At 35.8% G+C, this 25,772-nt stretch overlaps 2 protein-coding genes across 3 annotated transcripts; both read right to left on the bottom strand.

The window, feature by feature from the left end:
• Positions 1-2,556: 2,556 nt before the first annotated feature.
• Positions 2,557-7,174, bottom strand: LOC110738158. Its single transcript, XM_021918530.1, has 7 exons — positions 6,823-7,174; positions 6,636-6,735; positions 5,373-6,532; positions 5,113-5,236; positions 4,722-5,021; positions 4,539-4,617; positions 2,557-3,135 (listed from the first exon to the last, which is right to left on the bottom strand). Exons 2-3 carry the CDS (start codon positions 6,678-6,680, stop codon positions 5,777-5,779), a joined length of 801 nt encoding a protein of 266 aa, XP_021774222.1. The 5' UTR covers positions 6,681-6,735; positions 6,823-7,174; the 3' UTR covers positions 2,557-3,135; positions 4,539-4,617; positions 4,722-5,021; positions 5,113-5,236; positions 5,373-5,776.
• Positions 7,175-10,565: 3,391 nt separating this feature from the next.
• On the bottom strand, positions 10,566-24,473 carry LOC110738159 (cytochrome P450 83B1-like). 2 transcript variants are annotated; one of them, XR_002514571.1, is made up of 2 exons: positions 11,197-11,658; positions 10,566-10,778 (listed from the first exon to the last, which is right to left on the bottom strand). XR_002514571.1 is itself a non-coding variant. In XM_021918531.1 (2 exons), the coding sequence occupies exons 1-2, from the start codon at positions 24,416-24,418 to the stop codon at positions 10,754-10,756; spliced, it is 594 nt and encodes a 197-aa protein (XP_021774223.1). In that variant the 5' UTR covers positions 24,419-24,473; the 3' UTR covers positions 10,566-10,753. The 2 variants fall into 2 exon arrangements, 1 of the variants encoding a protein (XP_021774223.1); XM_021918531.1 differs by lacking the exon at positions 11,197-11,658 and adding an exon at positions 23,850-24,473.
• Positions 24,474-25,772: the final 1,299 nt, after the last annotated feature.

Raw genomic sequence — 25,772 nt, forward strand, 5'->3', positions numbered from 1 at the left:
ATTATTTAATTCTAAAAGAAATTAAAATTCTCGTATTTAATTGGCTACCACGAAAATGTATTATCTTACATGGCATGCTGAAAAAATTAAATCCTACGTGGCTTTCTAAAAACTCGGGAAATAACTCCCCTATGTATTGAGTGCTTATTTGTATCAATATCATACTCCATAGTGATTTTACTCTCTTAATTTCAAAATTAATATATTACTAGATGAAGCACGTGCGATACACGATTTATTTTTGAATTTTTTAAAATAATTATATATATAAGTGCTAAAATTTGTTATATATTTAGATAAAATTCCTAATATATATCAAAAGATAATATTTTATATTTAATTAATTTAAAGTGGGAAATCTCATTCGCCAATTTTGCCTACGTGTCATTTAAATTATTTAATTTTAAAAGAAATTAATAATCCCGTATTTAATTGGCTACCATTAAAATGTATTATCCTACATGGCGCGCTGAAAAAAATTAAATTTTACATGGCTCTATAAAACCTTGGGAATATATATATATAGGGGAGGGATCCGGTGAGAATAGGTTCATATGTGAGAATTCATACTTATATGAGAACTAATTTAAAATTTAGAACATGTGATTCAAATTAAAAATTTGAACATATGAGTAATAATTTAGAACATTTGTGTGAGCAATATGTTTATAACATCTGATTTAAGAATTAGAACAAGTGATTAAAAATTTATAAAATTTGCTTTATGAAATATTAAACATATGAGTAAAATATAGACATATGATTTAAGATTATGAACATCTGAATTAAAATTTAGAACAAACTGATATAGAATATAGAAAGTGTGAGAAAGAATTTAGAACATACGTGTAAAAAAATAGAACATACAATTTAAAATCTGGAACATATAATTAAAAATCTTAAAACACACGTTTTAAAATTTAGAACATACAAATTAAAATTTTGGAACAAGTAATTTAAAATTTATGACATCGAACTTAACTAATTTATGGTTTAGAACATGTGAGTACTAAATTAGAACATTTGATTTAATTTAGAACACCTAAGGAAAAATTTAGAACATCAGATTTAAAATTTAGAACATACGAGTAAAAATTTAGAACATAAAGAGTGTTCTCACATAAGAAAAATTCTCACATAAGAAAATTTCTCACGAGAGTCTTCCCCTATATATATATATATATATATATATATATATATATATATATATATAACTCTCAATTAATTATTTACAATTATATTAAAAAAAAAATTACACTTGTTCATTCTTTTACTGTGCTCCGCGTGGCTGTAGAAAGGGTAAGGTCTTGAGTCAGTAGAAAGGGAAAGCTCTTGACTCAGTAGAAAGGGCAACTCTTATTATTACACTATTCTATTGGATTAAACTAATCTTTGGATTACTAAAATAACAATGTTAAAGTCAAGTTTTTTAACTAAAGTATTTATTTTTCCATTCCATATTTGTTTAAGATACAACCAAATTGTGAAATATATAATATATTTTTTTAAGTTTTTGTTTAGAGAGTTACAATTGCCTTAATTTCGGAATCTCCAGAAATCAGGAGGAGTCGAGGAGATCTCTAACCACTTCAGTTATCTCTCACTCTGAACATATAATAATTATGTATAGATAATTTAATACTCGTATTATTTTTTATCTTTTGAAGTCTTTGTTTCTTTCAAAAGGGTTTGGTTAAGATACAAACTAGGGTTGAGCAAAACTTCGGATATTTAACTATACGTTAGGTGCTGTGGACTGTAGTGTAATTTTAGCTAGAAAAAGCTAAGGTTGGTCTTTTATAATCCGAGTTAGCCATAGAGGCCACTACAAGAAAACAACAAAATTGGGACGGAAAAGATTCGTCGTAAACTATGTAAAATCCGTCGTAAAATTGGTTTACGACGGAATTCCGTCGTAAAATTGGTTTACGACGGAATTTCGTCGTAAATGGTTGTCGGAAAACCCTTTGTAGGAAAATGGCCATTTTACGACGGAAATTCCGTCGTAAACCAACTTTACGATGGAATTTACGACGAAAATAAAATCGTCGGACTTGGAATTGGCCTTTCATGAAGATCCGTCGCAAACTTCCGACGGAAAAAGTTCCGTCGCAATCATTACGACGGAATTTTCCGTCGTAAAATATAATTTGCGACGGAATTTTCCGTCGCAAAATATTATTTACGACGGAAAATTCCCTCGCAAAATATTATTTACGACGGAAATTCCGTCGCAAGTTATTATTTACGACGGAATATTTCGTCGTAATTTACATATTTGCGACGGAAAATTCCGTCGTAAATTATATTTTACGGCGGAAAATTCCGTCGCAATTTATATTTTGCGACAGAAAATTCCGTCGCAAATTATATTTTACGACGGAAAAATCCGTTGCAAATATGTAAATTACGACGAAATATTCCGTCGCAAATTGTATTTCCAGCCCAAAACTAATTTTGGTAATTTTCTACATTTTCAAACCTGAATTTTTTTAATGATAAATCGACAAATAATATAATAATTATGTTTTAAAACTAAATATTGAGTCCTAAAATTGTTGTTTTAAAAAAATTAATTACCGACCTACGAAATTAGGGTTATGGTTATGTACATATATATATAATAATTATGTCCTAGTACAAAAGATAGTCCACATTTTGGTATCTATACCAAACAAAAGCTAAGTTAGAGTGATTCTATGCTAGACTAAAGCTAAGCTACACAATCGCCTGGAAACCCTGGCCTGCTCCACCACCACCCGGGTCGTTCCTAGGGTCTCGATGCTGAGGATGAATGGTGGAACATGAGTCGTTGTTGTTGAGACGACTCATCATCTCATCAAAACTCTCCTTGTATCTCCTCTCCATTTCAGCCATTCGGGCTTCCATTTGAGTTTGGAGAGTTTGCACCCTGTGTTCCATCTGGTCTTGCATTTGAGAAATGACAGACGACGTGTATTGTTGTGAAGAACGGGAACCTCAACCCTGTTTTCCATAGTAGAGCTCTGCACTTTGGCCAAGTCCCTTCACACGCCCCTTCTTATTGCGCCCACCCACCGACTCCCAGTACAACTCATTGGGACTCTTCTGAATCCCCTAACTCCTTGTTTCTTCGAGCTTCTTCTGGTAGGTGTCCTACAAAATATTGAAGATAAAAAAAATATTGTTAAAAAAACAACCAACAAAATGGAGTTATATCGCATACTTTTAGGTGCTTAAGGATAGAAATTAAGAAAATTAAGCACATAAGTCAATTTTCAACCCTTACTCATCCAAAATCATCTAAATTTGGGCTATATCGCTAAAACCATGCCTATTTTCTATGTTTTCAAGAAAATGTAAGGTTTCTTTCTTCTAACATTCTAATATCATTTGCTTTTAAGTGCCTAAGGATAGAAATTAAGAGAAAAAAGCACATAAGTCAATTTACAACACTAACTCATCCAAAATCATCCAAATTTGGGCTATATGGCTAAAACCATGCCTATTTTCTATGTTTTCAAGCAAATGTAAGGTTTATTTCTTCTAACATTCCAATATAAATTGCTTTTAAGTGCCTAAGGATAGAAATAAGAGAAATAGGCACATATGTCAATTTTCAACCCTCACTCATCCAAATTTGGCCTATATGGCTAAAACCATGCCTATTTTCTAAGTTTTCAAGCAAATGTAAGGTTTGTTTCTTCTAACATTCCAATATAAATTGATTTTAAGTGCCTAAGGATAGAAATTAAGAGAAATAAGCACATATGTAAAATATCGACCCTAACTCATCCAAAATCATCCAAATTTGGCCTATATGGCTAAAACCATGCCTATTTTCTACGTTTTCCAGCAAATGTAAGGTTTGTTTCTTCTAACATTCCAATATCAATTTCTTTTAATTGCCTAAGGATAGAAATTAAGAGAAATAAGCACATATGTCAATTTTCAACCCCCACTCCTCCAGAATCATCCAAATTTGGCCTATATGGCTAAAACCATGCCTATTTTCTAAGTTTTCAAGCAAATGTAAGGTTTCTTTCTTTTAACATTCCAATATAAATAGATTTTAAGTGCTTAAGGGTAGAAATTAAGAGAAATAAGCACATATGTCAATTTTCAACCCTCACTCCTCCAAAATCATCCAAATTTGGCCTATATGGCTAAAACCATGCCTATTTTCTAAGTTTTCAAGCAAATGTAATGTTTCTTTATTCTAACATTCCAATAACAATTTCTTTTAAGTGCCTAAGGATAGAAATTAAGATAAATAATCACATATGTCAATTTTCAACCCTCACTCCTCCAAAATCATCCAAATTTTGCCTATATGGCTAAAACCATGCCTATTTTCTAAGTTTTCAAGCAAATGGACTCGTTCTTTCTTATAACATTCCAATATCACATACTTTTAAGTTCCTAAGGATAGAAATTAAGAGAAATAAGCACATACGTCAATGTTCGACCCTAACTCATCCAAATTCATCTAAAATAAGCATATATTGAGTTCTACTTTGCTAATTTGCCATATTTCAACTCATATAATAAGTGTTTACCGCAATCCTTTTTGCTTTGTCGTTGGAAGCCACTTGGTCTTTACCAGGCACTTGGAAATTGGCCTTTGTTTTTTGCAGCCTTTATATGTACATGCAGAAAATCAATTAAAACATGTTAGCCCACCAAAATTCATTAATAGACAAATGACATAATTGTTACTGGACATATTGTAGGAACCTTACCAACTTTTTAGCATGTTGTACAGATGACATTGAACCTTGAAAGTGGGTCGGTTCAACGACATTTTCCATGGATCCGCCTCTTCGGTTCTTCTTTTTTGTTCCGACCGCTTCTTATATTTTGGATCGGTGGCAACAATTCGCATCATGCCTTCGTGGACATCCTTATTAATCCATCTTGCTTTGCGACCATTCAGCCTCTGTGTGATGTTGTAGAACGTGTCACGTAGGCGATTTGCAAACTTTTCTTCGAAAGTGTCCTTCACTTGGTTGTTTAACTCAGGTGCCCACTTGATTTTTTTTCTGCAAATCAAGAAAATGTCTTTATTACAAAATTCAAATCCATCAATATAATTTATAAAACATGTATTATGTTAGGTTAAAGTTATCATACGTTGAACAAGTTCCAAAAGTGCTCTCTCGAATCTTTATCAACCTCTCCATAATTCCTCCAAGGCTGAACATAGTAGCCGGTTAGCGAGTCGGAGAGCACATTCTTCACCGGGATATCATCAAAACTATAATAAAGGATAGACATTCATGTAAGTATATAATCAACAAAAAGTGAACAAAACATGGTTAAAGTAATACAAATTCACTTTATCAAAGTAAATACGAATTTAAGGATATTTCATTATACAAATACATACGCACCAAAGTGTGGAAGGGTCCAACTCTAGTAAGTCATTAGGATGCGGGTCCTGTAGCTCCTGTTCCTGATGCTGCTGTTGCTCCTGTTGCCCTTGTACATTTCTGACGATTTCTTGAGAGGCCCCCAAATCATGTGCCTCCGCTTCCTCCATTGACTCATCCTCGTCAACACGTACAATTGGAGATTTCCCCTTAGACTTTCTCCTCTTGGACGTTTCTCCTTTATTTCCTCCTCCCATGATGACCACCTGAAAAAGTTGTTAGTACCATAATCGCACATTGTAAATTCATAAATTAGATCCATAAGACATTAAAATAATAAAATTAGACCAAAAATGTAATGCAATATTACAAATCCGAGTAGTCATTAAAAACTAAACATTCGAAGACAATAGTAAAAGGAGTAACTACATATTCTCCTCTTCATTACTCTTATCACTACTACCACTATCATTATCACTATCATTATTACTATCACTAGTGTCTTCTAAAAATACATCGATGTCCTCTTCTTCGTCATTGTCACTGGAGCCAATGCTTTCTTCTTCTTCTTCATCGCTTGAGATAATAAAGCCATCGTCATCGTCATCATCATCATCACTATTAAGTTCATAGTCTGGAATGTCATTTGGTGGACAAAGCGTTGCATGTACTTGTGGGGAAGGACCCTGCAAAAACTCTAAATCCACCGGAGCATCAATCACTGACCTTGCTTGAGTTCTAAATACAGCCCACCATTGAACCCGATCACGTTTAAGGCTAGGGTAAGATGCATAATACACTTGAGACACTTGGTAAGATAAGACAAATGGATCATACTTGGGATTCTTCTTAGTATGATTTACTTCGACAAGCTTGTATTGTTCATGAATGTTCATTCCTTTACCACAATCCATCCAACTAAAACTAAACAAAATAGTCTTGTACTCTTTTTCGGGACCGGTGTAGACAAGTTCAATTATGTCGTTTAAAATGCCAAAGTACTCTCCACCGTCCTCACTTGAGACACACACCCCGTAATTCATCGTAGATTTGTGTTTTCCATAGGACTGTGTGTGGAAATTAAAGCCACCGACAAATATCTGGTTCCAAGTTCGAACACGCTTGAAAGGCCTCATAGACAATGCTCGCAACACATCGGAACTTGGTTTTTGTTCTCTCACCTATAACCGTTACGAATACAAGCGTCACACTAATTGAAATGAAATATATTATATTATATTATCACAAATTAATCGAGATGCAATGTTCGAAAAGTATTATCACCTTGTGATGAAACCAATCAGGGAATTCACTTTCGCATTTCTCCATGACATCTTCTAAACGCAAATAAGTTCGAGTACTAAGAATGTAGTCCTCAAACTGCCTAATAGATTAATGACACATGGTTAATCATTGCAGCAATTATATTAAATTTAAGGGATTTTCAAAAGTTTATCGTAAACATATATACCTTTCGTATTCACCAAGAATGCCGGTATTTCTTAAAACGAACAAATGAGCACGTTCGAGTTCCTTGTCATCTAAATACTGAGTTTTACCCAAATTTGACACACGACCCTTATCCACCGTGAACAGCTCTGGGATTTCATCGTTGTCAGCCGGGGATTCCACATCAGCATTCACATTTCGACCTAGATCTCGTGTTTTTGTGTCAACTGAGGGCTGAAAGTAATTGGAGCAAAAGTTTGATATCTCTTCAGTGAGATAAGCGTTGCATATGGAACCTTTAACACGAGCCTTATTACCAATTTTTCGTTTCAGGTGATTGAGGAACCTGTAATTATGTTTATGTAGCCGTAGAAGTATAAGTAATGGAAATCAATGAAAGAGATGAAAGTAAGAGTTGAGAAAGGACCTTTGATTTACCTTTCGAAAGGATACATCCACCGATATTGAACAGGTCCACATAACTTGCCCTCATATGGCAAATGAATTGGTAAATGCTCCATGGAGTTGAAGAAAGATGGGGGGAAAACCTTCTCAAGCTTGCACAGGATCTCAGCTATGTTTTTTTCCAATCGCTCCATGTCGCTAACTGTAATTGTGTAGCAACATAAATCGCGAAAGAATTGGCTTATCTCTGTAATTACATTCCATATATGGGTAGGGAGCAATTCTCTCTAAGCAGTGGGCAACAACCTCTCCATGACACGTGACAATCATGACTTTTCATTCCATGTAACTTACCTGATTGCAAATCAACGCATCGGCTCAAATTGGAAGCGTAACCATCAGGAAACCGCAGCTGTTTGACCCACTCACACAAAACCTTTCTCTAAGCCTTGTCAAGAGCAAATGGAGCCTTTGGCATGAATTCTTTTCCTCTATCATCCTCTTGAAGATGTAGCTGGGGCTGTTTACAGTATTTAGCAATGTCATTGCGAGCTGATGGGGTGTCACAAGATTGCTTTTTCACGTCCATTGTAGTGTGAATCAACTGATCAAAAAAGTTTTTTTCAACGTGCATGACATCTAAGTTGTAACGAACAAGCAGATGTTTCCAATATGGAAGGTCCCATAGAGTGCTTTGCTTGAACCACCCTTTTTTTGCATTCTTGAGACGTTTCAGTGCCTCGGGGCCATCTGTTGCTTTCGGGAGGTTTTTCACACATACCCAAAGTTCCTCTCCTGAAATGATGTGAGGTGGTGAACCTTTTTCGACTTTTTTTTAAAAAATGCATTTTTACTATTTCAAAAAGGATGATTTGTCGGAAGGAATTGACGATTGCAGTCAAACCAAGAAACCTTACCACCATTTTCGAGCCAAAATGCTTTGCTTTTCTCCATGCAATATGGACAAGCCTTCTTACCGGATGTGGTCCAACCAGATAACATACCATAAGCCGGGAAGTCACTAACGGTCCATAGGATGGCTGCTCGAAGATTGAAATTTTGTTTTCTCGAAATATCGTAAGTATTTGCCCCAACTTCCTACAACTGTTTCAACTCGTGTATGAGCGGCTGCATGTAAACATCCAAGTTGCCCTTAGGGTTTTTAGGACCAAGAACGAGTAACGAAAGAAACATGAACTGTCTTTTCATACACATTGACGGAGGCAAGTTATAAGGGGTCAAAATGACAGGCCAACATGAATATTGTCCCCCAAGCTGACCATGTGGAGCAAATCCATCCGTACATAGGCCAAGTCGAACATTACGAGGTTCAGAGGCAAACTCAGGAAAGCAACTATCTAGGTGTTTCCACGCTTCACTATCACTAGGGTGTGCCATTGTGCCTTGAACTCGAGGATTTTTAACATGCCATGTCATTTCCTCAGAAATGTTTTTAGTTGCAAAAAGCCTTTGCAACCTAGGTGTGATAGGGAAATAAAATAGAACATTCAAAGGCACTAAGCTACCTTTAGAAGTCTTCTTGTATCGGTCACTGTCACACACCCTACATGTAGATAATTGAGCATCATCTTTCCAAAACAACATACATCCTTTCGGGCATGCATGAATCTTTTCATGGGGCAGCTCTAACCCCTTAACAATTTTCTTGACCTCATAGAATGTCTCGGCCATGTGGTTGTTGTTAGGAATCGCTTCATTAACCAAAGAAGCAAATCCATCAACACATCTGTGCGGCAAATTATACTCACACTTTAGGCTAGTGATTCTAGAAGCCATCTCTAACACAGACAATGAACTCCCTTCGTACAACGGTTGTTCAGAAGCCCTTAACAAATCAAAAAATGGCTTGGCTTGTGCATTAGGCTCCTCCTCTAATGAAACAGGTGGCTCTTCGGAATGGCCTTGATCTTGAGACTGACCAAAGGCATCCAAAACCATTTCACGATATTCATTTGACTCCCTTCTACGAGTTCCTGGAAACTCTTCCCCATGACACATTCACTCGTAGTAATTAGGTAAAAAACCGCTGCGATACAAATGAAGTTTGACCGTATCTGGATCCCAGAGACGTTTGTTTTTGCATTTAAAACATGGACACCTCACTTCATTCGGGTTGCTACTCTCGGGATGATCTTCCACATATTTAAGGAATTCATATACCCCCTTCAAGAACTCAGGATTAATAGAATTCCCAACCTTCCTTTCGTACATCCAGCTACGTTCTTTTCGTTTCATGATTACAAGTTCTACACAACTAACACATATGCCATTAATCACATTAGTCATAAAGCACAATATATATTCATTGTAGATCAAACTGTTATGGAAATGCAAATGAGAAGAGAAATGATTTCCAAGGGTCCTTATCACTCCAACCTAACCCATCCTTGTACGTTCAATCTCACTAGTGAATGTATGCCAGAATTTCAATTCTATGGAAAATCCGGCAGCATCTCCCTACAGTTCCCCGAGTACACAATATAGGCGATTAGAAACACCTCTATATGTACCTAGAGAACATTGTAGAGAAATGACAAGCAAGGATCTTCCTTAGAATTAAAACAAAGGAATACATTCACCACCTAAGTGAGAATAAACGTACAAGGACAGTCCCAACCGGGGACTATTCAAGACATACTCCTAATGTGTATGCCTTGAACGGGTATCTAGGCATATGATTTATGCAAATGATTTTAAAAAAAAATATATATACTTAACTAACATACATATTATTAAACAAATATATCAAGATTAAACTAAACAAGAGAAACAAATCAAACCAAACCAAAGTAAACTAATATATCATATTAAACTAAACCAAACCAAACTACTGTTTATATATTAAATTAAACTAACATATTTCTAAAAAAAATAAACTAAATTAAGATACTTTATATTAAAATAAATTAAACTACAACACATTATATTAACATAATATTAACTAAACTACATTATGTTAAACTAAACTAAACAAAACTAACATTGTTTATTTTAAAGATCAAGAGAGCAATTAATTAATTATAAGATTTATTTAAAAATATATATACTTAACTAACATACATAATATTAAACAAATATATCAAGATTAAACTAAACAAGAGAAACATATCATAACACCATACTATTAATATAAACCAAATCAAACCAAACTAAAGTAAACTAATATATTATATTAAACTAAACCAAACCAAACTACCGTTATATATATTAAATTAAACTAACATATTTCTAAAAAAAACTAGACTACAATAAGGTACTTTATATTAAAATAAATTAAACTAAAACACATTATATTAACATAAACTTAACTAAACTACATTATGTTAAACTAAACTAAACCAAACTAACATTATATTGTTTTTTTAAAGAGAAGGGAGCAATTGATTACTTATAAGAGATCACCAATGTCACTAAATTAACCAAACTAAAAGTTATTGAATATCTAACAACCAAAGTAAGATACACATATACATTATATTAGGGTTTGTAATGTAACTAACCTTTAGATCTGCACTTCTTTTTAACAATTAAACCAACAAAATTGTACAAATCCTACAACAAAATTAAAAAAAAAATTAAGGGTTTATAATTCAAATTAATGCAACAAAATTCAAGAAAATCAGAAAAAAAAAAATTAAAAATAAAATAAAAAAAAAGAATTTGAGCATTTATGAATTTGTCATCTAATTAATCACCTTAATCGTTCCCTCTCCAGAAAAAAAATAAAAATGCAAACATAATTCAACAAAATTAACGATTCCAGAATAATTAGCTACTAACACAAAATTGAAATAATTACTTCGTAAAATCCTGATTTAACAAACCATTAGCACAGTACAATTCCTGAGAAAATATAGCATAATATCATAAAAATTAGCACATTAAGCAAGAAAAATAGCAGTAATTTTGCGATCGTTTGGCCACAGAGTTCGAGCAGCTAACTAACTGATATTCAATTGAGTAAACTTACTGTCAGGCGGAGGTGGGGCGTCGCCGGAAACAACCAAGGGCCGGTGGGTTTAGTCACGGCTAGGGGACGGAGGTGCGGCTGCGTTGTGGTGGTTATATGTTATTCCGGTAGTTTTTTTGCAAAAAAAAAAAATTAATTGACAATTGCACACACTTATCTTTCCCTTCCTCCCTTCCTCCTTATCTTTCTCTTTCCCGTTCTCTTTCTCCTCTCTCTTTCTTTCCCGTTCTTTTTCTCCTCTCTGTTTCCCGTTCTCTTTCTCGGCGGCTGATGTGCGTCGTCTACAGGCGTCGCCGGCGTAAAGAAATCACCACCGCCGCCGTGACTTTCTCGTCTCTCCTTCTCTCTCTCTCCTTCTCTTTCTCTCTCTCCTCGTGCTGCTTCACTTCTCTCTCTGATTTTCAATTATTTCCCCCTTTTTTTTTAGGGCAAGGTTGCAACTTTTAATTTTCAAAAAATGACAGTAAGATTTACGACGGAATTTATTTCCGTCGTAATTTAAAACTTGCGACGGAATATTCCGTCGCAAAACACTGTACGATGGAATATTCCGTCGCAAGTTTTTAATTACGACGGAAATAAATTCCGTCGTAAATTTTACGAGGGAAAATGCGTCGTAATAGAAATTTTTCGTCGCTAAATTGCGACGAAATATTTTCCGTTGAAAATATCCACCTTTATGATTGTAGACACCCATTTGTGTCTCCCCAAAACCAAACCCAGTGATGAGTGCCTTTCACGTCGAATCATAATCGAATGAAATGAAAGTGTGGAAAGGTCTAGTGTTGCGGAAAGTTTTATTTCTTTTCTCTTCTCTCTATTTTTGAAAACTTTATTTTAAGAAAACAGCCAATCCAGTTTGGTTGGTCCATGATATAGGTCCAATAGTGGTGTAGTTGGATGGGGCTTGCAAAGACCTTTCCAACGATATATATTATAAGCCCAATTCCGATGAATATTGAGAATTTATGGCCAATTTACTAAATTGGGCCCAGTTTGAGTTTTAAGTACGGCCCTATGATCTAGGGGAGGGCCTAATATAATTTATCATTCCTAATGTAATTAGGAATGGTTTTAGTCTTCTAGAACATTCTAGAAGGTTCTTTTCATTCCTAATTCAGTTAGGATTCTTTAGAGTTTTAATCAAGATCAAATAGCATTTTCGATTGAAGTTATATTATTTTATCTTCCAGTACGGGAATTTTATCAGAATTTCGAAACCGCGTAAAAATTCAGTTTGGCGTCCAACCCCAGGCCTTGGCGCCTGAATCAGGATTGGCGCCAGACGCCAGCCATTGGCGCCTGGCGCTAGCCACTGGTCCTGGCGCCAATGTTGATTTTCGATTTTCAGACACTGTTTTGATAAATTATCTTTTTTGGATGATTTTCTCTATAAATATCGTATCAAAAACTCCGTTTTTCATTCACCAACTATCTTCATCATTCATCAACAAGCATCATTGATCATCAACTCTCTTCATTCACAAATTATTCATCAATTAGCATTCATCTACAGTCAAATAATCCTTTTCATTCATCTCTTTTCATCAACTTTCATTTACATTCATTCTTTCTTTTCTAAACTTTGCTTTTTAATACAAAATTCCGCATTCGCAAGAGCTAGAAACACTTAGCCATATTCGAAGTTGCCTTCGCCCTAGACGTGAAAGGTTTCAATTTCTGAGGGTTTGATCCCAAATCTTTCTTTCAATTATTTAATTTAATTGTTTTGATTATTATTTTCCTTGAAGTTACTAACGTGTGTATTTTGTTATTAGAAAGAGGTACGAGGCATCCAAGTAAGTAATTTAATGGTTTAATTGATATTATGATGTAGAAATCATGCTTAGATTGTTATTTTAATTCCTAGTATCATGTCTAGGGTATCTTTTATATCAAGTATGATTAAATGTACGATGCTTCCTATATTCTTCCTAATATTTATGATTGTTAGTATCATGTTAGGGTTAAAGATTTGATTTTTATTGCTTAGTGACATGCTAGGGTTTGTTATTAATCTTGTTAGTATCATGCCTAGGATCTTGCTATGCTTTAACATGATTATGATGATTATGATTATGATTGATATTATTATTATTAATGATGTTGATTATTTATTATGTTGCTTGATTATTTTATTGTTATTGCTTGATCACTTTTATTGCATGTTTAAAGGGAATTGGTACTTGCAATCACGCTTAATAAGATAATTAATAATCTTGTTAGGTTAACTTTGATTATAATTCAAGTGATCGCCAATAATAGATTTATTTGTGCATTAATATTCAACCAATATAGATTAAACATATTTAGGGTTAATCCTATTGATTGTATGTTAGTCAGAAAGCGCACATGAATACGAGCAGAATAAAGTAGAGGCCTATTATTTGGGCAGGTTCAATCTCTTTTAGGTTGGATTTGTACCATCATCCCCGAACCCTTATTTGGTTCATGACCTTATGGAGTTGACGATCTCTTGGATCGTTAAGGGGTGTAACCTTCACCTCGTGAACGGTTTACAAGTTCCTTAAAAACTTGTTGGCGACTCTTTTGCTCTATTTTCTTCCCTTTTGGACGCCACCGTACTTTAGTGTATGATCACAGTGGGGTTCAAGCTAGTGGGATTTTAAAGGCTTGAAACTGTTCCCTACAGTTTTTGGCGACTCCACTGGGGAGGATTTCTATTTTAATTCCTGAATTTGTTTCGGCAATGATTTAGAATGAGTGGATGAGACTCGAAAAGTTCTAAGTATTTCATGTGCGTAATTTTGATTAACATTATTGTCATATGCATGAAAAGGTTCTCATTGGAAAGACCATCCGTAATGAGTAAAAAACATAGGATTTTACACGTAGGAAATTTGAGAAATGTCTTTCACAACTAGGACTGAAATAACACCGCGCGAAACTGGATGATTTTATTGAGCACAGAAAGCTGCTGAGGCATGTGGGAAGTAGCGTCAGGGGCCAGAGCTTGGCGCCACACTTTTTGCCGTAGCGCCAGACGCCAGTATTGGCGCCAGGCGCTACAGTTAAAAGTTGGCGCCAGTCTCTGTTAGCTGGCGCCAATTTCCCCCAATACCGAGCCAGAAATATGCGTTCTAATTTCGACCGGTTTTTCGTATTGTTTGCTCAATCCTGCTTCCTGATTGAATTTTTTCTCACTTTTCTGAAACCCATATGTGTTCTACATATGGACATAACCCTCTGGGAATTCATGCTCTATCTACCTGATTGAACGCTCCTGGCAACAAAGGGTACATCTGAGAGGTTGAATTCACCAAACCATGGAAGTGAGTTTTTTCTAAAAACTCGCGGTGTTCTATCCACACGCGTTAACCCTTCACGGTTAGGCTTCTATGCGGTGCATCTGGACAATTAACCATGGACCCTGTTTGACTAAACCATAACCCGAACTTTAGAGAACTAGATCCAAGGTTAGGTTGCGAACTCATTGCATCATGTTGTGCCTACTTGACTAATTGTGCATTATTTGTCGTGCATATATATCCTATGCTCCTCTTAACCATTTGTTGATTTGTGTTGAGATTATAATTAATGAATTAAAGAACTTTGCCTAATCAATTAATTAATTAATTCGAGCCAATAAAGTTTTTTCTTCTTTTAATCGAAATTCACCTAGTACGACTTTAGGCATACCCCAGTTGACTAATAATATCGAAAACAGCCCCAGACCGAGACTCCAATATTGGTGCCAAAATCTGAGCTGTAGCGCCACTGTATGGTGTGTAGCGTCAGACATTTACTAAAAAGTCTGGCACCAACCACCATATTGTGACGCCAATCCTGTCGCTTGGCCGACAGTTCGGTTTATTTGTTGAGTCATCACCTAATGTCTAATTAATTAGTTTCCTGTTTAATTCGGTTAATTTTGCTGGCAATAATGCTTAATTGAATCAATATTCGAGTTTAGGCACTAAGTCCCATGGTCTTACACAAGAGTCCAAGCATGTCACTTACACTCAATACACACACCAATACACATGTCTTGACCAAAATTAAGAAAGTCTTGTGTGCGCGCGTTATTTTTCGTCATTTTTTTAGGGGGGTAAGTCGGATATTAATCCTCCAATAAATAATAATACTTAAGTTCCCTAAACACATGTACATTTTTGCTCCCTAAAAATATGCATACTTTTTGCATACCCTTTTTTAAAATAAAAACCATAAAGTCAAATTGATTCGAGTCAAGTAATTAAAACGCAAACTGGCTTAATTTACAGCGCGTGGTCAAGAAAGGAAGGATGATTATTCAAAGATAATCTCTTTGAACAAGTACAACTTTTCGACAAACCTATAGCCCGCAAGAGGAAAGCAAGAGTCATAATGGCAACTCAGGAAGAAGTCAACGATCTCAAGAACCAACTGGCTACTGTAACTGAGACACTGAAGCTTCTCACACTTAAGATCGAGGATCCTGTGAAGCAACAACAAATGGACCTCATGCAAGAAAGCCTAAGCAAGTTGTCCAGCGACTACAAGTTTCAAGAGCTCAGATCCCAAGGGGTCTCGGTGGATAAAGATCTTCTTCCGCAGAAGTTCAGTGCCAACGACATCCCAAAGTTTAGGGCAATCGACAACCCATACTTCCATTTAAGAGCGTTTGAAACAATAATGAGTATCAAGGGTATCGATAAGAAAGTCTTCCCTTCTCAGTTCTCGCTATCTCTCGAGACCGTTTGCCAACAATGGTTCTTTTCTCTTGAAAAAGAAAAGACCTCTACCTGGGAATCCATAGCAAACGCTTTTGTTGATAGGTACAAGTGCAATGTTCAAGTCGAAACTGACCATAGAGAACTTGAAATCCTCAAACAGCAGGAGAATGAAGGCTTCACATCTTTCTTTAACAAGTGGAGAGAAACCTCATCTAAAATGATTGAGGTACCAAGTGAAAAAGAGTCCGTGAGACTGTTCATTAAAAACCTCCAAGAAAAATATTCAAAACATCTTAAATATCAAAATAACCTTCATACCTTTAAGGTTGTTTATGATATCGGGATTAATATCGAAGATGACTTGGCTAAATCTAAAGCTGCCAACAGTGGCTGGAAAGGAAAGAAGAACGACAATCCTTCTTCTTCCAAAACCGCCCACTCAAATAATGTTAGCGCCTTTAATCTAGGAGAAGTCCTCGCCATGAACAACCAAGGACAAAAGAAACCATTTAGGAGAAACTTCACTCCTATTGGCATGAGTTATGACACCGCGTTTGATCGACTAAATGCAAAATGTCTTATAACTCCCATTGGACCATTTGGAGATCCACCAGTCGAGAAGAGGTCGCCTAACTGGAACCCCAATGCACATTGCAAATATCATCAAGGTAGGGGCCATTCTACTGAAAGCTGTTGGAAGCTTAAGGAAGCTATCCAAGACCTAATTGACAGTAACAAGCTGTTGTTGCCCCCTGCCAGTAAGAAACCGAGTATTGACAATGCACCTCTAGCGCACACATTGGCTATCTCCGATGAAGAAAGCAAAGTTGACCCCTCATCTCTCATTAAGCCTGTCAAAGCAACCAATGTCGAAGAGGAAGAAGAAGAGACCTTTTTCGATGTCAAAGATAATCTTCGAGAACCAGCAAATGAGGTAGAGATACGAGTGCTCGCACTGTATCTGAGGGAGACATCGCAACTGTTACGTGAAACTCTTAAAATTTTGAATGAACTTCACAAGGAATATGATGAAGAACCTAAGGGAGAATCCACACCAGTAAAAACGACTTATGAGGCAAAATACTTTCCCTTACAAGTCACCAAAAGACCCAAGAAGAGCAATAGAGTTTATACTCCAATTGGGATCCCGTATGCACAAATGTTTGAAATGCTCTCCGAGATGGCAAGGTCAAACCTCTCGAACCGAGACCATTTGAATCATTAAAAAGGACATATAGATATTACTGTCAATACCATCAGTCAGGAGGACACACCCTAGAAAACTGCTTCAAGTTCAAGGATTTGGTGCAGAAAATGATTGATAGAAAGGAATTAGTCCAAGTTCAACAAGAAGAGGACATAAATGTTAATGGAGTATGGGACAGTGATGAAGAAGATGTCTATCTAAAATACATAGTAGGACCTTCACCTTCTGTATCATACACCACAGACGACATTTGGGCTGAAGAAGATTCATCAATAGACGTCCTCACAAGATCCGGGAGAATACAACCTCCCGTTTCAACACAACCTATGCCTAATGTACAACAAGTTCCCATACCTATCATCGAAGACAATGACATCGTTAAACAATTCAAGAAGAAAAAAGTTGAGATGAATGTATGGAAGCTTCTGACAACATCTCGAGAACATAGGTTAGCTGTGATGAATGCCTTGGATAAAATCGGGATAGATTCTGACACCACTCCTGAGGGACTAGCTAACTTCCTCACGAGTGATCTCCCTAGTCCAATTAATCTAATCACCTTCTCTGATAAAGATTTACCCCCGAAAGGTGACAAGCACTACAAAGCGTTAAACCTTAAAGTAGTCTGCAAAAGAATGAATGTTCCCATGACTCTTGTAGACAATGGATCGGCTATTAATGTCTGTCCACTTAGGACTGCGAGGATGCTCGGCATAAAGGATGAGGATTTAACTCCGTCCACACAAGGAATAAGAGCTTACGATAATACTCGACGTCAAGCTCTTGGCAAAATAACCCTAAATGTGATGGCAGAAGCAATAGAACATGCTACTACTTTTCAAGTGGTAGACATCAAAGCCTCATTCAATCTGTTGTTAGGACGCTCTTGGCTCCATGATCTAAAGACCGTCCCTTCATCTCTCCACCAACAGGTGAAAGCCATAGTTGGAGGAATCCCCATCACTATTGATGCTTCACCAATGAGGATCAAATCAATAGAGAATCCAATCGTCAACGTGGAGCACGACGAAGATGATGAAGACCTATGGGGCTTTAATGAAGAAGTCTCCTTAATCCAAGAGGATGAAAGGACATCTCTTTGCCATGACCCCCATTCCAACATGATTATCAACACTATGCTAAAGAAACAAGGACACTTCCTTGGGATGACCTTAGGAAAGAAGAAGGGGATAGCAAAATCGATAGAGTCACCTGGCCTCCCTAAACTAGATACTTTCGGACTTAGTTTCGAACCGACTCGGAAAGATCTCAAGCGAGCCCAAGACAAATTGAAAGCACGTAGGGACGCTCGCATTCAAAAGAAAGCAATTCCAATGGATCAGTACCCCCTTACGCTTAATGGTCAGTTTATAAAAGAAGGAGAGGATTATCCATGCTATGAATTTCCCGAACCATTTGTTGTAAATGGCATACGACAACCAGGATTTGAGATTTTCTTGGATTGTTACTTCACGACGAAATCCCAACTCCCGTCCATAAGGAGAAAGCACCCCCATGCTTTGACTTTAATGTCATGGGATTACTGTTTGGGCAAGAAAAGGATGAGTCAGTTTATGAGGAAGACAACTCTTCACTCATTCAAACGGTCCTACAAAGCGAAAACTTCGACCCCTCAAAGCTAATTACTCCAGCTGAAGGATTATTGCAAGGGTGGCGCAAGACTATCAAGGTGATTACTCCGAGTGGAAGGAAGATATCAGTCACGACAGGACAAGGGCCGATGTTCGAAGAATCGTCAGAGTCAGAGTCTGAGTATGAGTCTGAGTCTTTCGCTTTATAACCTTCTAAGTCTTTAGCTGTGAGGCCTCCCCTTCCTATCTCTTCTCCTAGGATAGTTAGTGATCCAGTCCCTGAGGACATATCACTCTTTGATGTAACGATCTCAGAGTATAATAATATCGCTCATTCTTCTTACTTCTCGTGTTCTTCCCTAACCCAAGATGATGAACATTGCTTAGCTAACGATGAAAAAGATAAGGAAATTATTAAAGCAATGGAAACACTTGAAAAGAAAACACCAGTAATTGAAGAGACCGAAACAGTTGACATCTCAAATGATTCAACTCATAAAAGAGAAGTTAAAATCGGACTAACATTGAATAAATGAGAAAGAACCAATTTAATTAACTTGCTTAAAGAATTTATCGATGTATTTGCTTGGTCATATGAAGATATGCCAGGCATTAACAAAGAAATAGCTCAACACACTATACCATTAATACCAGGAATGAAACCTGTAAAACAAAAGTTACGTCGAATGAAACCCGACGTAGCACTTAAGATAAAAGAAGAAGTTCAAAAACAAATAACTGCAGGTTTCATCAAGGTATCCAAATACCCCGAATGGGTCGCCAACGTCGTCCCAGTTTCAAAGAAAGACGGAAGGGTAAGGATGTGTGTCGACTATCGAGATTTAAATAAGGCAAGTCCAAAGGATGACTTCCCTTTGCAACACATCGATATTCTGGTAGACAACACGGCAAATCACGCGCTTCTCTCATTCATGGACGGATACGCAGGGTACAATCATATTCTCATGGCGGAAGAAGACATGGAGAAGACAACTTTCATCACACCATGGGGCACTTACTGTTACACGGTAATGCCATTTGGGTTGAAAAACGCAGGTGCCACTTACCAACGTGCAGCAACTGCCTTGCTTCATGACATGATGCACCAAGAAGTTGAAGTATATGTCGATGACATGATTGTGAAATCAAAGGACCGTCCAGGCCATCAAGTAGCCTTAAGGAAATTTTTCGAAAGGTTAAAAAAATACAATATGAGGTTGAATCCATCAAAATGTGCTTTTGGAGTCACCTCAGGCAAGCTCTTGGGGTACGTCATAAGCTCTAGAGGAATAGAGATAGATCCCACCAAGATTAAAGCAATCATGTCAATGCCACCGCCCAAGACCGAGAAACAGATTCGAGGATTCATTGGCCGGTTGCAATACATAAGTAGGTTCATATCCAAACTGACAACGATATGTGAACCAATCTTCAAAAAGCTCAAGAAGAACGTACCAGTAGTATGGGATGATGAGTGTCAAAAAGCCTTTGACCGGATCAAAGCCTATCTCGCAAATCCTCCCGTATTAGCGCCAGCACTTCCCGGAATACCTCTTAGGTTATATTTGACGGTTACCAAAGAGACAATGGGAGCCATGCTAGCATAAGAGGTAGAAAACAAAGAGAATTCAATATATTACTTAAGTAAGAAGATGCTCGAATACGAAACACGCTATACACCACTCGAGAAATTGTGCCTCTCTTTGGTGTGGGCCACAACTAAGTTGAGATATTACATGTTGGTGCATACCGTTTTCGTGGTATCTCGATTAGATCCACTCAAATACTTGTTCGAGAAATCAACACTCAATGGACGTATTTCAAGATGGATAGTCAACTTAGCCCAGTTTGATGTGCGTTTTATGCCACAAAAAGCCATTAAAGGATCTGTGGTGTCAGACTTTCTAGCAGATTTTCCAATAGAAGACTCGACACCAATACAGGACAATGAATTTCCAGATGAAGATTTGATGGTCACCGAAGATGATACTTGGACCTTGTATTTCGACGGAGCCTCAAACCAAAAGGGATGTGGTGGCGGAGTGCTACTAGTATCACCTAAAGAAGAACATGTCCCAATCTCAATAAAGCTTGATTTTGACGTTACTAACAATGCTGCTGAATATGAAGCATGTGTGGTAGGCCTTGAAACAGCCCTGGCTTTGGGAGTAAAGAAGTTAAGGATATTCGGAGACTCTTCTCTGATTATCAATCAAATATCTAAAAGATAATTGTTCGTAAAAGTGGCTAAATATAAGATTATAAAGAGGATTTTATTTGAAGGAGAATTGAAATAGTATTTTTTTTATTAATAAAAATAAAAAATAAAAGTTTCTTGATCCCTTGACAGAGACATGCTGTTGGGCACATACACTCTTCACCTTGACGAAAAAAAACGTATGCGCTGCATAGCTTTTTGGGTTCCTCCCCTTCACCTTGCTTGTGAAGTTGCAACATTTCCCTTTAATTTATTGCCGAGATAATAAAAAGAGATATCATCTATCGTATAGATAATATTATTAACACAATACATGATATCATTTAACTTATGGAGGATATTATCCAACTTATAGATGTTATTATCCAACTTATAAATGATATCATCCACATAATAAAATTTATTTTATAAAAATAATTTAAAGGTCAACAATGGCGAAACCACCATTGAAGGTCTCGTACTAAGCTCATGAATATAACATAACATGCTTACTTTTCAACCAAAATAGATGTATTTATTATCAAAACACTCACAATTCAATATACGATCACATAGGACAATCAATTTCAACAGTTATACATCACACATGAAAGCCCCAAATCTATTTTTTTGGGCATTTTTCGAAAAATCCGAGAATCTCAATCAATTATCAAGCCAATTCAAGCATAAATCATGGACAAATATAATCAACAATCTTTATTTATTTTTTCTCTCCTCTCCATCCTATTTAATTCAAGCATTAATCATGGAAAAAGAAAATAGAAGAATTTACAAGAAAGTTGAGGAGAGAGAAAATAGGGGTGGGTTAAAGGTGAAGAAGGAGAGAGAAAGTGAAGTAGGATTGAGTGGGAGTATTGTTGGTGATGGTGAGTGGAAATGAGGGTGTGAAAATTTTGTATTGCCATACCAACACTAGTTGGACTGACGAAATGTTTGGTCAGATTTGACTGACCCAATAGTTTGTAATTAATAATTTGTTGTTGGTGCACCCGAAAGAACATTTAGTATATTTAAAAGAACATGGGTAAAAAATGAACATGTTTTTATTTTCTTGCAACTACAAATCTATCACTCTCTTCTCCTACAATTTCTCACTTCTCTTTCCCTTCCTATCACTCTCTTTCTTGGTGCCAATTTTCTCTCTCCTTTACACCATCGTTTTCATCTAAGAATTTCAATGAAGGTCTCAAATTGGACTCACTTTACTGTCAATCTCGTAATACTGGTACTTCTACTATTTGTGTAAATTTCAATTCCAAAGTACTCATTTTCTCTCTCTAGAACTTTTCTCTCTATCTTTTTCTATTTTTCAAAAAAAAAATCAATGTAGCAAAATTGCTCATCTTCAAAGTAAAATCCAAGAAAAAATTGGACTTATTTCAACAATTCAACCTTCAAACTTGAACAAATGGGGGATTCAAGTAAAATGTAAGTATAAATTTTGTCCATGCAAATTGTTTTTCGTCAATAATTTTAAAGTCAAAGTGTTTAATTTTGTGAATTTGGGTTTTTTTTTTTAAAAAAAGAATAATAATTAAAGCTATGAAGTACAAGTTGTTAAAAAAAGACCAATTGGAGGAGAAAGAAGAATAATAACGAATTGAAGCCAACTGGAAGATAACCAAGTAAGGTTAATATTTCAAACACTAGTTTGTTCTTTGTCAAACACTAACATGTTCTTTTTATTCCATGTTCTTTAAAATATGCCTAATGTTCTTTTCGGAGGCCATATTCTTTGTTAAACACAAACATGTTCTTTTGTTGAACACTATTATGCATGTTCTTTTTCAAATACTAGCATGTTATTTTTCAAACGCTCGTATGTTCTTTTTTTTTTTTATTTTTTTTTTATCCTCATGTTCTTTAAAATAAGCCTAATGTTCTTTCCGGGCGCACCATGCGCATGGTGCACCCGAGTGCACTATACTATTTTCAAAAAATAAAGGTCATTATTTTAAAACAAAGGTCATAATCCCAACTTTCGATTATTTTTTAATAATCCGAACTTTAATATGCATGAATTTGCTTCTAACGGTCCCAACCGGTTATAAAACTTGTTATAACAAGTCACCTGACACGTGTCAGGACATGATAAGATAAAAAAATATTAAAGAAAATTATAATTAAATTAAAATAATTAATTAAAAAGTAAAAAAAAATATAGAAGACTTTTTTAAAAGAAAAACTCCACCAGTGTAGCCCAACCACCGCTGCTCATACCTGAACCCTACCACGGCTGCCGGCACCTAGCTGGCCATTCCCCATCCTGCAGATCCCGCTGTCGATTTTCCCCCCTCCCCGACGACTCATTTCCTTAGCGGCGAAGCCCACCTCACCCATTTCCCCTTCCACGAACAATATTTGCAGCCCGCTACTTCACCGATCCTTCCCCACCTAAAAACCAAACAGAGAGTAAAGAGGGGTGGGTTGGGCTCCGCCGGCGGTGGAGGGGGGAACTGAGACAGCGGGATAGGGGGAATAGGCCAGCTAGGCGCCGACCGTCGGTGGTTGTGGTTAGGCTGGCCTGAGATTGGCGATGGTTGAATTGGTGGTTCTTTTTTTTTTTGTTTAATTTTTCTAAGTTAATTAAATAAATAATTAATAATTAAACCAATAATATAAATTAAAATTAAAATTAATTTATTTTTGACCAATTATGTAATGACATGTGTAAATTAAACCTTTTTTAAAAAAAAATTACTTATTCAACAGGTTACTGGTCACCTGGGACCATTATAAGAAATTCAAACTAAAGTTCAGATTATTAAAAAATAATCGAAAGTTGGGATTATTTTGGGTGAATCGGATAAAGTTGAGATTATTTATGTTAATTTTTTCCTTAAAAATATGGTTATTCTATTAAAATTAGGGGTCACTGTGTTGAATATAATGCCAGTTACGTGTGTATAAACCTTAGGTGTAAGATTTTCTGTGTTTACTATAATTTATAAGATTTATACCTCTTTCCAAAAGTGATCCTCCCGGTAATTGAGCTTGAAAATTTGAGAATCAATTGACTCATATTGACAATTTCGGAAGCATGAGATAACGAAGTAACCTCTTGGATCAACCTTGAGACTTCTTCGTGTCGAATTGGAGCGAAAGACTCGACTTTCTTAGAGCCTAAGAGATGAACATTTAGTAGCTTCTTCATTTCACGTACATATTCACTGTACGGACAAAAGGCTATGTCTAACCCATTGTAATTAAGCCTTTGTGTTCCGGTCGTTAATGGTCTATCACAAAAGTTCTTATCCTGCGTTTGAAAGACCTCTTGGGCCAACTTCGCCGATTGGATCACAACCATAGGTCTACTCATCAATCGTAGCGTGTAAATTGGGCCGTATTTCTTGCCTAATTTGGAATAATAGATATGAGTATTTGAGGCTTCAAACTGATGTAGGTTTCCAATTATGGGAAGCCCTGTTGGTCCAGGAGGAGGGCAATATGATTTTTTCTTACTATTTTTGAAAACAATTGTAAGAAAAATGACAATAAGAGATGCTGAAATAAGGAAGATGAATATCATTATTTCTTTCAAAGGAATTTTTTTTTTTTTTTTTTTTTTTTTTTTTTTTTTTTTTTTTTTGGTAGTAGTAGTAGTTGTAGTTAGTATATGTTTTTTTGGTTGCTAATTTTTTTTTATGTCTATATCGTTCAATTAGCAAACCTATTTATAGTAATTTTCATAAGTCCAATACCAGAAAATCTTGCGTGGACCTGGTATAATATTATTGTGGACCTGGTCCACAATAATATTATCGTAGACCTAAAATTTATACATACGTAACTGACACTATATTTAATATAGTGACCCCTAATTTTAATATAGTAACTTTTTTTTAAAACTTGTGTTACCTTTAATGTTATTATGAACTTAAAGTACGACATAATGTTGAATAGTGATCTAATTTTAATTTAGTGATCTTTATTATTCATATCGACCATTATATTAAAAATTTCATTAAATAAATTAAATTACCCTCTTATAAATTTCACACTAACTTTTATTTCAACATAATAACCTTTATTTTAATACAGTATCCTTTTTATTTATTAATAAACCAATTATATTGTCTCTAATGTTGGTGGTTCACATTTATTTAGTGTCAACCAGGTCCATTAAGAATTTGTAAGTACAATAATACTAGTGAATATATTATTATCCAAACATATGTTTTTGTTTTTTTTAGAAAAATAATAGTCACGCAGGGAGTAAAGATATAGAAAAAACTAGAGAAAGTTGACTTGATGTAAATATGTAATTGTATATATATAGTAGGTTCAAACATCATCGTCATCAATCACGTTCTAGATAATTATCTGTAGTTTTTTATACTCTTTTAGAGTTGGTATAATGAAGTATATGCTAAATTGCTAATCGCTACTGACCTTTTTTTTTTTTTTTTTTTTTTTTTTTTTTTGGTGTTTAGAGAGTCAGGCGGGGTGAGAATCGATCTCAGAATCTCCTAGAATCGGGAGGGAAGCTCTAACCACTTGAGCTATCCCTCACTCTCTCGCTACTGACGTTTGTTGTTGTATACGTTAATTTGGTACTTGTAATGAGTACTCCCACCGTTTGTAATATATTCGTAATTGTAAATGTTTTTTGGACTGAGCGGGTTAACAACCTTCCTCCGAAAAAGAAGACAACAATTTCTATATTTAACCAAAAGTTTAAGCTAATGGTTGAGGTCCAAATATATGTTTTATAATCAATAACTCCCCTTCTCACGAGAACTCATCGGGCTTGAAATGTGAATGCAGCATGAACCATTCCATGCCCAGCGCTTAATATTCCAATTTGACGATGGAGATGGATGAGATTCAAACTCGTAACTAATTTGTCACTTTGGCTTTGATACCATGTTAAATGAGCCACC

This window comes from Chenopodium quinoa, unplaced genomic scaffold, assembly GCF_001683475.1.
Source record: "Chenopodium quinoa cultivar QQ74 unplaced genomic scaffold, ASM168347v1, whole genome shotgun sequence".
NCBI classification, from domain to species: Eukaryota; Viridiplantae; Streptophyta; class Magnoliopsida; order Caryophyllales; family Amaranthaceae; genus Chenopodium; species Chenopodium quinoa.